Source organism: Acanthisitta chloris, unplaced genomic scaffold (genome assembly GCF_000695815.1).
Source record: "Acanthisitta chloris isolate BGI_N310 unplaced genomic scaffold, ASM69581v1 scaffold8636, whole genome shotgun sequence".
NCBI classification, from domain to species: domain Eukaryota; kingdom Metazoa; phylum Chordata; class Aves; order Passeriformes; family Acanthisittidae; genus Acanthisitta; species Acanthisitta chloris.
In genome coordinates, this window is record NW_008676479.1 from 208,692 (window position 1) to 220,672 (window position 11,981).

At 37.2% G+C, this 11,981-nt stretch overlaps 1 protein-coding gene across 1 annotated transcript in view; it reads left to right on the forward strand.

Annotated features, from left to right (window-relative positions):
- The window catches only part of LOC103803586 (E3 ubiquitin-protein ligase parkin-like), a gene marked incomplete at both ends in the record, with an annotated part of 164,857 nt that extends 156,994 nt beyond the window's left edge, over positions 1–7,863 (forward strand). Inside the window, one exon of the mRNA XM_009076153.1 lies at positions 7,714–7,863. Within this exon, the coding sequence (XP_009074401.1) occupies positions 7,714–7,863 (150 nt within the window). The remainder of the gene's footprint in view (positions 1–7,713) is intronic.
- Positions 7,864–11,981: the final 4,118 nt, after the last annotated feature.

Sequence of the window (11,981 nt, forward strand, 5' to 3'; positions counted from 1 at the left end):
GAATTGTATACAATATGTGTGTATGACAAGACTGATTTTTATTTTTTTTTGCTTGCAATATTTGCTAGAGGAACTTTTTTCAAGTATGTGCTACAGAATATTAATGTAAAGTCAGTCTTAAAGTAATTGATATATATTTACCCATTCAGGCAAAAGTAATGTCATATGACAATTCTAATTAATCAGCTGAGTTTAGTGCATGTAACTGTCAAATATGATCAACAAAGTGCTTCTGAAGTATTTCTGGGTCAAGATTTTTTGATAACTTTACTTAGAAAAAATCTAAGCTACATCTCAATAATTCACATCAGTTACAGAACAGAATAAATTTTCACTGAATTGTTTCTCCAGTTCATAATTACTAAACCAAACCTATTTTGTTGATATTCTCAAATCTATATCTTTCCCAGTATACTTCCTTACAGCTCTGCACTTCCCCACCCAGTCTCCTGGCTTCAGCTGCTACTCAATATGAGTGACACCTACGCATCTCTCCGTTTCTTCCATTTTTCTATCTAATATCTGATTTGTCTCCATCTCATTTGGCTCACCTTTTGTATTTGTCATCACCATCCCATCACTCTCTCTCTAAAACTGAGCTACTGCATTTAGCTCTTGATCCTCTTTACACCACCTTTTTTTTACAGCTGGAACTACACAACAAACTTGCAGTTTCATATGACTAGTGATGTGCCTCTCTTTCCTTCCTGTGCTATAGCTGCCTTGAACATCTTCTAAACACCTTCTTCCCTGAATTCAGAGGTAATTGGGATCGATGTGAGTTCTTGAGCTTTGTCTCTTGTGGATTATCAGAAATTTATTCTTTGAGTTCTTGTCATAGGGTGTCTCTACTTTCTTACTCTTTTTTTAACTTGTTGTCCATGCACTAGCCAAGGAAAAGTAATTTTTTTTCAATAGCTGAAATAAAAAGTTAAGAGAAAGAAAGGAGAAGGTAGTTGTGATCTTAACTAATTTAAAGTATTTATTTTTACTGTCAAAACCAAAAAATATGTAATTTTGCGTAGGACCCAAATTTCCATTTGTTTGTCTGTAACAACTGTAAATGACAAACTTGAGTGCGTCTTAAAATAGAGGAATTCTCTTCCACCCAGCTTTTATTAAATTCAATGGGAAGATTTGAACCCCAGTGTTCAGGATCTCAGGTGGGTGTGAAAGCTAGGAATTCCAAGGAATGGCTTCAATCTGCTTTCATGGAATATGCATTTATTCACTCTTGTGATCTGAGAACTGGAATTCCTTGGAGCCAGTACGTACTGCAGTGAATATCAGTTCTGCAATTTGCAACAGCATGAACTGAAGAGATTTCCTTGCATCATAGAATCACCAAGGTTGGAGGAGACCTGTCACTCTGCTGTAACCCCTAAACCATATCCTCCGGTGTCAGATCCAGATGCCTCTTAAACACTTCCAGGGATGGTAACTCCACCACCTCCCTGGGCAATTCTCTATTCTAGTGCCTGACCACCCTAACAGGGAAACTTTTTTTCCCAATATCTAATCTGAATCTCCCCTGTCTCAGCCTATGGCCATTCACTCTAGTCCTCTCACTGCAGACACAGCAGAAGAGAGTATCCCTCACCTCTCTACAACCTCCTTGCAGGTAGTTGTAGAGAGCAATGAGGTCACCCCTGAACTGTCTATTCTCAAGGCTAAACAAACCCAACTCCCTCAGACATTCCTCGTACACTATGTTTTCTAGACCTTTTGTGAGCCTTGTTACCCTTCACTGGACTCACTCCAGTGCCTCAATGTCCTTTTTAAAGTGAATGGCCCAAAACTGAACACAGTACTCGAAGTGTGACCTCACTAATGACAAGTACATAGGGATAATCACTTCCCTAGTCCTGCTGACCACATTCACTATTCTTGATACAGGCCAAGATGCCATGGGCCTTCTTGGCCACCTGTGTACATTGTTGGCTCAGTTACAGCCTTGATGGTTGTTACTTGTGGAGGAGAAAGAAAGGAATGTAGATTTGAGCTCCACAAGAGTTGGAAGAAACTGAATGTTTACCTCTAGCATGCAGTCTATTCAGACTGATCCCAAAAACACCTGCTGGAAGATCACATACTTCCAACAGTTCGTAAATACAGTGCCAAGCAATACACTGTGCTCAGTCCACTTTCTTCATTGCATCATAATGCCTCTCATATATTCAATTTTATTTCCAGTGCAACCTTCTCCAGTGTCCTCTCTTTTTTTTATTTTCTATTCATACTCCTCACCTTGTGCTTGCTTTCATATCATTCTGTACACTGCAGTCTTTCCTTTCTTTCCCCCTCTCTACTCCAGTTTTACTTCGTTTGTGGGTTGTGTTATATTGGTCCAGTCAGGAGTTTCTTATCTAAATATCTTCCTGAGATGGCTGCCTTACCAAATTTTCCATGACTCTCCAAAGTCAGACAAATTCCATCCCTTCAGAGTTGCTTCTTTCTGCTCTCCTTTGTGGTGCCTCTGTGGGAGCAAGAAGGAGCTGATGCTCTGAGCCATGTCAGTCCATCACTATTTACCTATATTTTAGATGACATTTTCTAGGTACTTTTACTGGATCAAGCAGTGCTAAGGATTTCATACTGTATGTTGCCTAATTACATTACAGAACGAATTCTTGGGGGGGGTTTATGTGTATGATACATATAAATAAAGTGCTTAGTCTACATTATGGACTAATAGCCTCCACAATCTAATTTTGAAACACACAGATGGTTATTTGATTTATAGGAGCAGTAAAAACAATCTGACTCCAGAAAGTAGATTTTCTTTCCTCTGAGACTGGTACATTCAGTTAAAAGAAACAAGTAATTGAATTACATTTCAGAGATTAGAAATTTTGGCTTTACATCTAATGTTAAACTTTTGTCCAAAATTCTCTGCAAGGCTTCTATTGAGTAAATGCTTTTAGGTGTGAGGGGGGGAGAAAGGAAAATGGAGATAACAGTACCCAAAGAATAAGGCAAAATTAAAGTAGCTCAAGGCGTATGTTCTGTGACAGGGGGTTTGAAATAGATGATCTTTTAAGGTCCCTTCCAAGCCAAGCCATTCATATTAAAGCATAATTTGAAAATTAAATGACATGGCAAGGAATCACTGTGTTCACAAAGTGTGTTTTGCAAGAGTTTTGTGCATCCAGGTGCATTTAAGTTTTGCTTTAGTATCTGAATCTCAATATAATGGAAGAAACTGCAATCCATAGTTAAATCTGTTATTCCTATGTCAGCCCAATTATTTCATTTATATTTCCCTTGATTTACAATATCAAAGGATTTAATTTCCACTGGTTGAAAACACAGTACTGTTCTAAGACTCAAGGGAAAGCATCCCAAGCTGGAAATTGGAGGGCAGAGAATAAATGGTTACAATTATCCAGACCCTGTGTCTATGTTGGGCTATAATTTATAATCTAATGGCCCTGACAAGTCTTTACAAGCAAAGATCGCACGAAAGAACTTCATGATATGGTCAAAATACCATAAGTAGAGATGGGAGTGTTTTCCACTTGAAATTTTATTCCCTGAAAAGTATAGATTTGGGTTGACCGGAGCACTTCACAGATTGAGGGGAAAGTTCACATGGGATGCTGTTTTCAGAGAACAAAAGAAATATTTTACAACTACCTTGTTCATATACCTTTAGCTGTCTTAGCAACAGTGATTTAGAGTAAATCATATTTTTGAAGGGTTTTTTTTTTTTCAAATAAGCATTGAAATATATGGTTTGTGGTGAATCCAGCAACTATTTACCTACCTGTATTTCTGAGGACCTTATTAGAGTAGCACATAAATGCCTGACATGCTTTGCACAAAAGCTGCTTTCTGGCAGCAGTAGATGACTGGTGATTTCTGTGTAATTTTATGCCACTCATTACCATAGTATTTGATGTCCTCATGACTATTAATGGATTTTACCTCTTAACACTACAGTGAAATCAGCAAGTATCATTCTTCCTCTTTAGAAATGGGAAACTGATGAGAAGCATAGATTAAGTGACTTACGTGAGACACAGGAAGGCTGTGCTGCTGCCAGGAATGAAATCAGGTGCCATGAATGCCAGTTCCATCAAGTTCCCCATATATTAACTTTGTGAGAGGTTTTGCCTAAAAAATAATTGGATATATTTTTACTCCTTGTAGCATGCAGAACCATTTTATGCACGATGAGTGCATCTCTAAGTAGGAGGCATATTGATAAAAACTGAGTAACAGATATTGTGAAATACTTTGAATGTACAGAAGAGTCAGATTCATCTTTTAAGGATGGCTCTTTACATGTTGGATGTCTAGCCTAAGTTAGTTTTCTCTATATAGCTTCAACTATAACCCTTCCACAGGGCAATTCATCCTACTTATCTTAGACATATGTAAGTCAGGATAAATTCCCTTCTTGAGATCTTCTTTCTTATTCATTTGGTGCCTATATGACTTGTTTAGGTCAGATGTTTAATTTTTGATGAGTTAAAATTCTGAGGTGGTTCACAGTCTAAGCTGTTTAGATGCCTCAACCTTGGTTTTAAAAATAGGTTAGGCCAGGTGACTTAGGATCAGAATTATTGGAACTGAAGCAGCTTTTGTGAGAGTCACCTAATTTCAGTTGTCTGATCTCTCATTATTGTTAATAGAACAGGGCACTTCAGGGCTCAGTTCTTCTCATGCTGATGTAAAAACCCCAAAGAAAAAAGATGAATTGCATCCTATCTCTCTTGTTAATTGTAAAAGGAGTTTAAGCAACCAATGCACTACAGGCATCATCACTGCAGAAATCCAAACTAAATTAAATTAATCCTACTTTAGATCTCCATTTAAGAGGCAAAGTAAACCAGTGGTGGTTGTCTGCTGTAATATCCTTAAATATCACATCCAGACGCGTGATCAAAAATACATCATGGGCTCCAAAAACATTTAAGGGCTCTTAAAAATTGGCTTGCTTAATGCATGCTGATTGCATCAGTCCTGTGTGATATGTATGGCTGTGATATACAGGCAAAAATGCTTCTAATGGATATGAGCTGTCACTATATGCAAATAGTTAATTAATAATTCATGAATAAGTGTTTCGGTCCTTTATAAGTCTTTTATAAATGCACATGAATAAGTGTTTTGGTCCTTTATAAGTCTTTTATAAATGCACCATTAATGTAAAGTGAGTCATTTTGTTTCAGGCCACTGAATAAAGAATATAAATCCACATATGTTGTGTATGATTGTGTCACAGAAGCAAACATGTATATGTTCTACTACTTCACGTTTCAGTTGGTTACTGGCCTTTAAGTGAGCAAGGCACAAGGAAAAAGTAATTGGAAAATACAAATGTATCTGGACTTTGAAGGCAGAAAATGGGCTGCAAACTAGATGTCTAAATGTGCAAATGCGTTTGGTAGGATCTTTTCTGTCTTCAAATTGGATTCTTCTTTTTGGTTTTACAGTGTGAAAATTACTGGTGAGGTTGCCATACTGATTTGGCATGAGTCCTGTGCTGAACAAGTATAAAATGTCAAATTTTTGGACAGAATGCAATGGCTTTGTCCACCTTGCCAGGTGGTAAGCTGGACATTTTCTCTCTGTATCTTTCTCTAACAAGACAAATTGATTCCTATTTGATACACTTTGGATTATCAAAAATAAATAAATAAATAAATTGAGAGGAGATGGGAGGAATCTCTCCATGCCATTTTATGTAATTGGCTGGAAAGGATATTTTTTTTCAGCTGAGAACTTTTAATGGAAATGCTGACAGAATCTCAGTGACAGTGTCACTGGTGTTTGCCTTCATAATGAGAAGCTGCTAACAATCCCACATCCAGCAAAATGTCCCCTCTTAACAGGGTAAGACAATCATCCTCACCTTCAGGTCCAGTCTCTGGTCTGAAAAACAATTAGGTCACCAGAGAGTTTTGCAGCTGTGGTTACCTGTATTTCTGTTTGAGGCCAGCAGAAAACTCAGAGCATTTAGCATGTATTTAGTGCAAGGATCACAAACTTTGCTGAAAACTGAGAGTGTCCAACATTAAATATTTATGCCATTATTCTAAGGTCAAGCATAATAATAGCATAGTTGACTTCTTGAGCCCTTATATTATAGGAGAATTTGCAGATGTGTCTTGTATGTTTCTCAAAATGCTATTATTTTCCAAATTCCAGATTCTTAATTCAGGATGTCTGGCTATTGTTCATAAATTGAGTAATATTTCAAAGTCTTTTTCTCCCTTTAGATTTTGCTTTTCTTTTGAAAGAAAGTTTGTTTGTATTTCTTGTTAAGCAACAAAGGTGGGTACTTTAAGTTTGATAACTTTTCTTTACATGATGCAAACTTTTGTGTCTGTATACTATAGCCATTTAAGAACTCTCATATTAGTTTTAAAAAGCCAATGTAACAAGACACATTATGGCAACATTTGAGGAAGAATCTTCTTAAATGTACCTAGAAGACATGTAATCTTTGTGAGTTAAAATTCTTCTTTGTATGCTTTGTGTATGAGGTTTTGGTCCTAAAGCTTCCATTTTCCTCCTGGGATATCTTTATAGAGGGGTGAGGATTGGAGAAAAAAATTTTTCTTTGTTGCTACCCCAAAAAAGGGAACAAGATTTTCATGAGCAGTTATGGGATAAAAGCTTATGAAGCACTAAATACTGTTGTGAGTGCTGTAACATAAAGCTCTGTTTTGTTCCTTTAGCACACCATAAAGTCTGCTCCTGGAGAAAATTCATACCTTCTCCCTTCCTCTTTGGCCTTTTGGATTTGACTGTTTTCTTTGGGGCTGTTAGGACCAAATGCTTTCATTTATTTCCCTCTACAATAGAGCAGATTTATAGGCGAATCTGAAGCCTGGTTTACAGTGGTTATATAGCCACTAGTGTGGAACTGCACCAATGCAGAACCCTGGAGTGGATGTGATTTACATGTATGCAGCACGATTTGTACTTGTGCAGCTTATCTCTGGCTGAAAGCAGGGTAAATTAGACATGGGAAAGTTACTGCAGTGGCATCAATCATTTTAGAGCGAGCATTTTTGTCAATGAGGATATGCTGAGCATGCTACTTTAATAGTGTTGTTTGCCAGTGTCTCCATCATTAAAAGGAAGGCCTTTCCATAGCCTTTTAGGCTATCAGGATGGAATGAGATGAAAAGTGCTGAAATTAAGAAAATTTCATGGGAGAGCCTGGAAAAAAATATACCGAACATTGAAATAAATCTATATCAGAGATTTATTTTTTTTTGCTAATCAGTTTAAAAATAAAGTTGGCTAAGCAAATTTTTGCAGCTCTTTAAGTCTAAAACATTAAACTGCACTTCTAGCAATAGATCCCTGAGGGGTTTTTCAATATGTGTACAGCATTTATCAGTTATCTGTTGGACTGTTTTTATGATGTTTACAATGATTTTTTAGAATAATATAAGGGTACTTGAGGTTACTAACAGAAACTGCTGGTTTCTTTATTTTAATATCCCCCACAATATTCTAGTGGTGAAAATGACATCTGTGAGCCAAAAAACAGTGCATATTGTGTGAGTTGGAGTGGAGTGTTACCCCATTTAACAACACTGCGAGGTTTTAGATTTTTGACAAATAACCTGAACTTAGCATCTGAGACCTTTAGGACAGTTGACTCAATTATGTGGGATAGAATCAAGCTCAATGTTTTGGGGTTTTATTTTATGTGCTATTAGAAGTTTAACACCAGCCTTTGTGTTGTAGTACAACCGCTACCAGCGCTATGGGGCCGAGGAATGTGTTCTGCAGATGGGAGGAGTGCTGTGCCCAACTCCTGGCTGTGGAGCAGGTTTGCTTCCTGAACCAGGGCTGAGGAAAATTGTGTGCGAACCAGGCAACGGAATAGGCTGTGGGGTAAGAACATACATTTTTCTTCAAGTGATGTGGGAAATAATTGATATTTTAAAATGCTAAGATGAGGGGGGAAATGTGGGGGGTGTTTTTTTTCTTGTCCACCGGCAACTGAATTGTTCTTCACACCAGAGTGGAATACTGTAGCTCAATAAACAATTTAAATATAGAACTATGTCTTAGGAATGATGACTTCATCACATAGAATATGTCCATTCCAGAATTCTTCGCTTTATTTGGTTTAAGAAGCTGCTGAGCAGTTGCAGTAAGAAATTGAACTGTGAAAATGAAAATCCAAATGCACTTTGACTTTCTTCTCCTAGCACTCAGCAAAAATGAGCAGGATCTTAAGCAAACCATTCATTATCATATTAATATTTTCTTTATAGAAAAAGGAGGGAGAGAGATAGAATGGCCAGTTTTCGACACTGCAGTGGTATTGCTTATGCATGTTAAGATACGCTATGAATATAGAAATATTTTTGTTTACACATAAAATTGCTTTTAAGCAAAGGGAATGCGCAATTAATAGTGGATTTATGGAAATCAAAATCAGATGACACTTGAAAATGTTTTTTGCTAAGAGATCATATCATATGGATGGGTGATTTTTTTTGGCAGTAGAAAAAGCAAGTACTTTACAAGAACCAAGCTTTCAGGGAAATAGATGTACATAGAGAGAAATCTATATATAAAACAACCTATTAAATGTTAGATCAGAGTGACTAACTGGTGTTTGTACTACGTGACTCTTTCCATGGTTGGTATTATTGCTGAATTCCATGAAGACTATAAGAGAAGAGAAAGTATCTGTATTTGTAAAATATTATCATGCTCTTGCTGTTGTCTTTCTTGTGGAAAATGCACTTTTTATCGCAGTTTTGATGTTGCCCAAAATGATACCATGGAAGAAGAATAGTTTGCTGAACTAGGAAGTCATAGTAACTTGTCTTCTTTGAGTAGGTTAGCATCTGTCGACCTTGGTAAAACTTCCTATCTGTCCATGCAGTGGTGCATGTAAAACAGAGTACTACCCAAATTCATTGAGCAGACATAGGGCTATAAAATAAAGCAGAATCTGGGAAAGTAATAAGAAATGAGACTGAATAAACAAAAAGGAATGCCTCAGGATCAACTATTAGGGATTGGTTAAAAGAGATAAAATCACAAATAATTTTTATTCTGCTCTCTGTCTTGAAGTGATGAAAATCACACTGTGTTTTGCAGCTTCTTTCATTATCATTCTGAATCTGCAAATGCCCTGTAAATAAAGTGTACACAGCATAAAGGATTGATATATTGCCTGGTTTAGCAAACTGCTCTGTTTCCTTTTACAGACCCTGTGCTGTGCTTGCTAGTGATCAGATCTGCAGCCTTGAGTTTAACCTCAAGCTTTGTTTTGAATTATGTGATGTTTTGAGCATTAGGGGATACAATTCACTGAGGCTGAATTGAGAAGCAGGAGGCTGGTCTGTAAGCCAAATTTTGATAACTTTAAGGCCTTTCCTCAGAATCTGTAATGGAAGAGGGTGAAAACACATGCTTTGAATCTTTCTTTGCACCTTGATAAATGATAACCTCAAGGAATATTTGTCACAGAAGACTTGCTGTGGTGAGGGTCCTAGCACTGAAGTCAGCTGATGATGATAAAGGTGGCTGAAGGTAAAGATCTGCCTGCAAGGACATCGAGTCAGTTAGGAAAGCTATTTATTTTCACTCTAGTTTAGGTAGTCACTCTGAGTGTTTCCTATTCTTAAACTATGATGTGGTTTTTCCCAGACAAAACCTGACCTTTTTTAGTGCAAAGGCCTTCCACTAATTTTTATGGAATCCAGGAACATCCATTTCAGAGCTCAGTGTTCCCTCATGAGTGTATACAATGACTTACAGGCTCAAAGCAAGGCCCAAATGAATGTCCCTATTGTCCATTCAAATAAAGGCTGAAAAGGTTTCTTGCAGTACTTACCTGTGAAACTTTGATTAGAGATACATTCCTTGTTGAAGCTGGTAAGCAAAGACATAAGGAAGGTAATGTGAATTTGGAGATTCTCAATGAATATCTGTGTCATTCTTTAAGCTGTACTTTGGTTATGCAGAGTCTGTTTTGGGGTATTTGAACCTCTGTCTTTGGGTAAAGTTCATATTACTGATAGTGGAAGTTACATCTGACATCAACGATCTGTTATTCACCCAAATGCCTTTGTAGAAAAATAGTTGCCAACTGCACAGGACAAATTGATTATTCACATCTGAACTAGCGTATAAGGGTAGATATAAGATAACAGCTGTTAAGTATATGAGGATTTTGATTAACTGACGAGGTGGATCAAGGGAGGGAGGAAGGATATTTTTTCAAGAGAAAATCAAGACAGTAAATCAAAAGGGTTTTCAGCAGCCATTTGAGAAAAGGAGAGGCTGGAGAAGCTGAACAGAGAATAAGCTGGCCACCAGAGGCTGAAGGAAATGTTCCTTAATTCAGACAGATAACTGTGGGAACCAGTCCCAAACGTGTAAGGACTCTGACCAAATCTGAAGGAACATTGAAAAATGAACAGGTGACTGAGCCAGGCTAGTATGCAAACATTTTGGTTTCCTCGATTTCTTTCACTGATACATGAAATGATAAACTAGAATTTCTTTTGCAAACTCATTGCTATTAGTATCAAAACTAAATGTGAGTCTCTGCGAGAGTACTCATAACTTGCTGAAAGGGCCTTTGGGAAAGTTAAAAGATGGTGGATTTTGCTTTGTCTCAGGAAATTTGGAAACACCAACATATGGGGCCCAGAAGCAGCATGGTAAATACCTATACAGAACTGTACCAAAAAGATGAGGAGAGAGGTGTAAATTTAAGCATCCCCATATGTACCCTCTGCAGTCAGGCACTGCTGTCTATTCAGGCTTTCAGGCAAAGAAGTAGAACAAGAGAGGTGTTGTCTTGTAAAGTAGCATGCAGATATCCTTTCAATGGTTATGAATAGTGTTCGCCTAAAGCCTTGTTGTGGTACCACTCACTGACCACCCTCTTGCCTAATCTTCATATTTTTATCATTAGCCATAAACATGTTAATTGATTTACTAAGATATTACCATTATATACTGTTCTACCTTCATTACTATGCATCAGACTCATGTTACTCACTTCTATTGCTTACCTATAAAGTTTTGACATATTTAATACTAGAAAACAGCAACAAAATATAGAAGACAGTACATATTGTACCAGCTGGCCTAGGTACAGGAAAAGCTGTGCTAATCAAGACATAAAATATGGATAAAACAGTTTTGTCTTGCTTTGTATTATACTGACACATTATTTACTATATACTAAAGAAGTTTGGAGTTAAAAACAGGTTAGAATGGATCTTCAGAAGGGATTATACTACTTGTTTATTAAGTGTGCCATGGTTTGTACACATACTGCTCAGTTGTCTTGCAAAACATTCCCTGTCAATATCTTTCAGTGGGATGATAACTGACTGATGTGTAACTGTATCCCAGCTTTTACTGTCCACAACAGTATAAATGTTTTGCAGCATGAAGTATCAGTTGACCCCTTGGAATGGGGTGAGATGGGAGATAAAGGATAGTAGAGACAAAGCTTCTCTTGGTCTTTTTCCCTTGAGTTTATTCATTCCTGGCATAGTCTATATAAGCAAGAAGAAGAATGTATTTCCAGAGATTGTCTGTTGTTTGATAATCCCTTGCTAGGAGATCTGACACTTGAAAGTTCGTGGAGGTTCTGAGACCACTCTGAACTATACTAACATCTGGGTGACAATTTAAATGGTTTTAGGAATAAGCTGTCATAATTGATGTGGTTTTGGTCATTCATTCAGATTCCCTAATGTGAAACTCCAGTCTCCAAGTGAGTACTCAAACTTAAATGTACAATAATAAAGTAAATTTTATAGTCTTGCAAAGGGAGCATAAAGTCTGTTTCACCTCTTTTACACCATATTTACTGTTCTGTAAGCATAGTGGCATTGAAGAACACCAAGAGTTTACTAAAGATGTGTTCCCTTCTAGGACAGGTGAAATTTTAAGGCTGCAGACTGCAAGAGGTCCCTGAAAAATCAATAGATATAAATACCATGTCTTCCTTATAAATAGAATTCCTA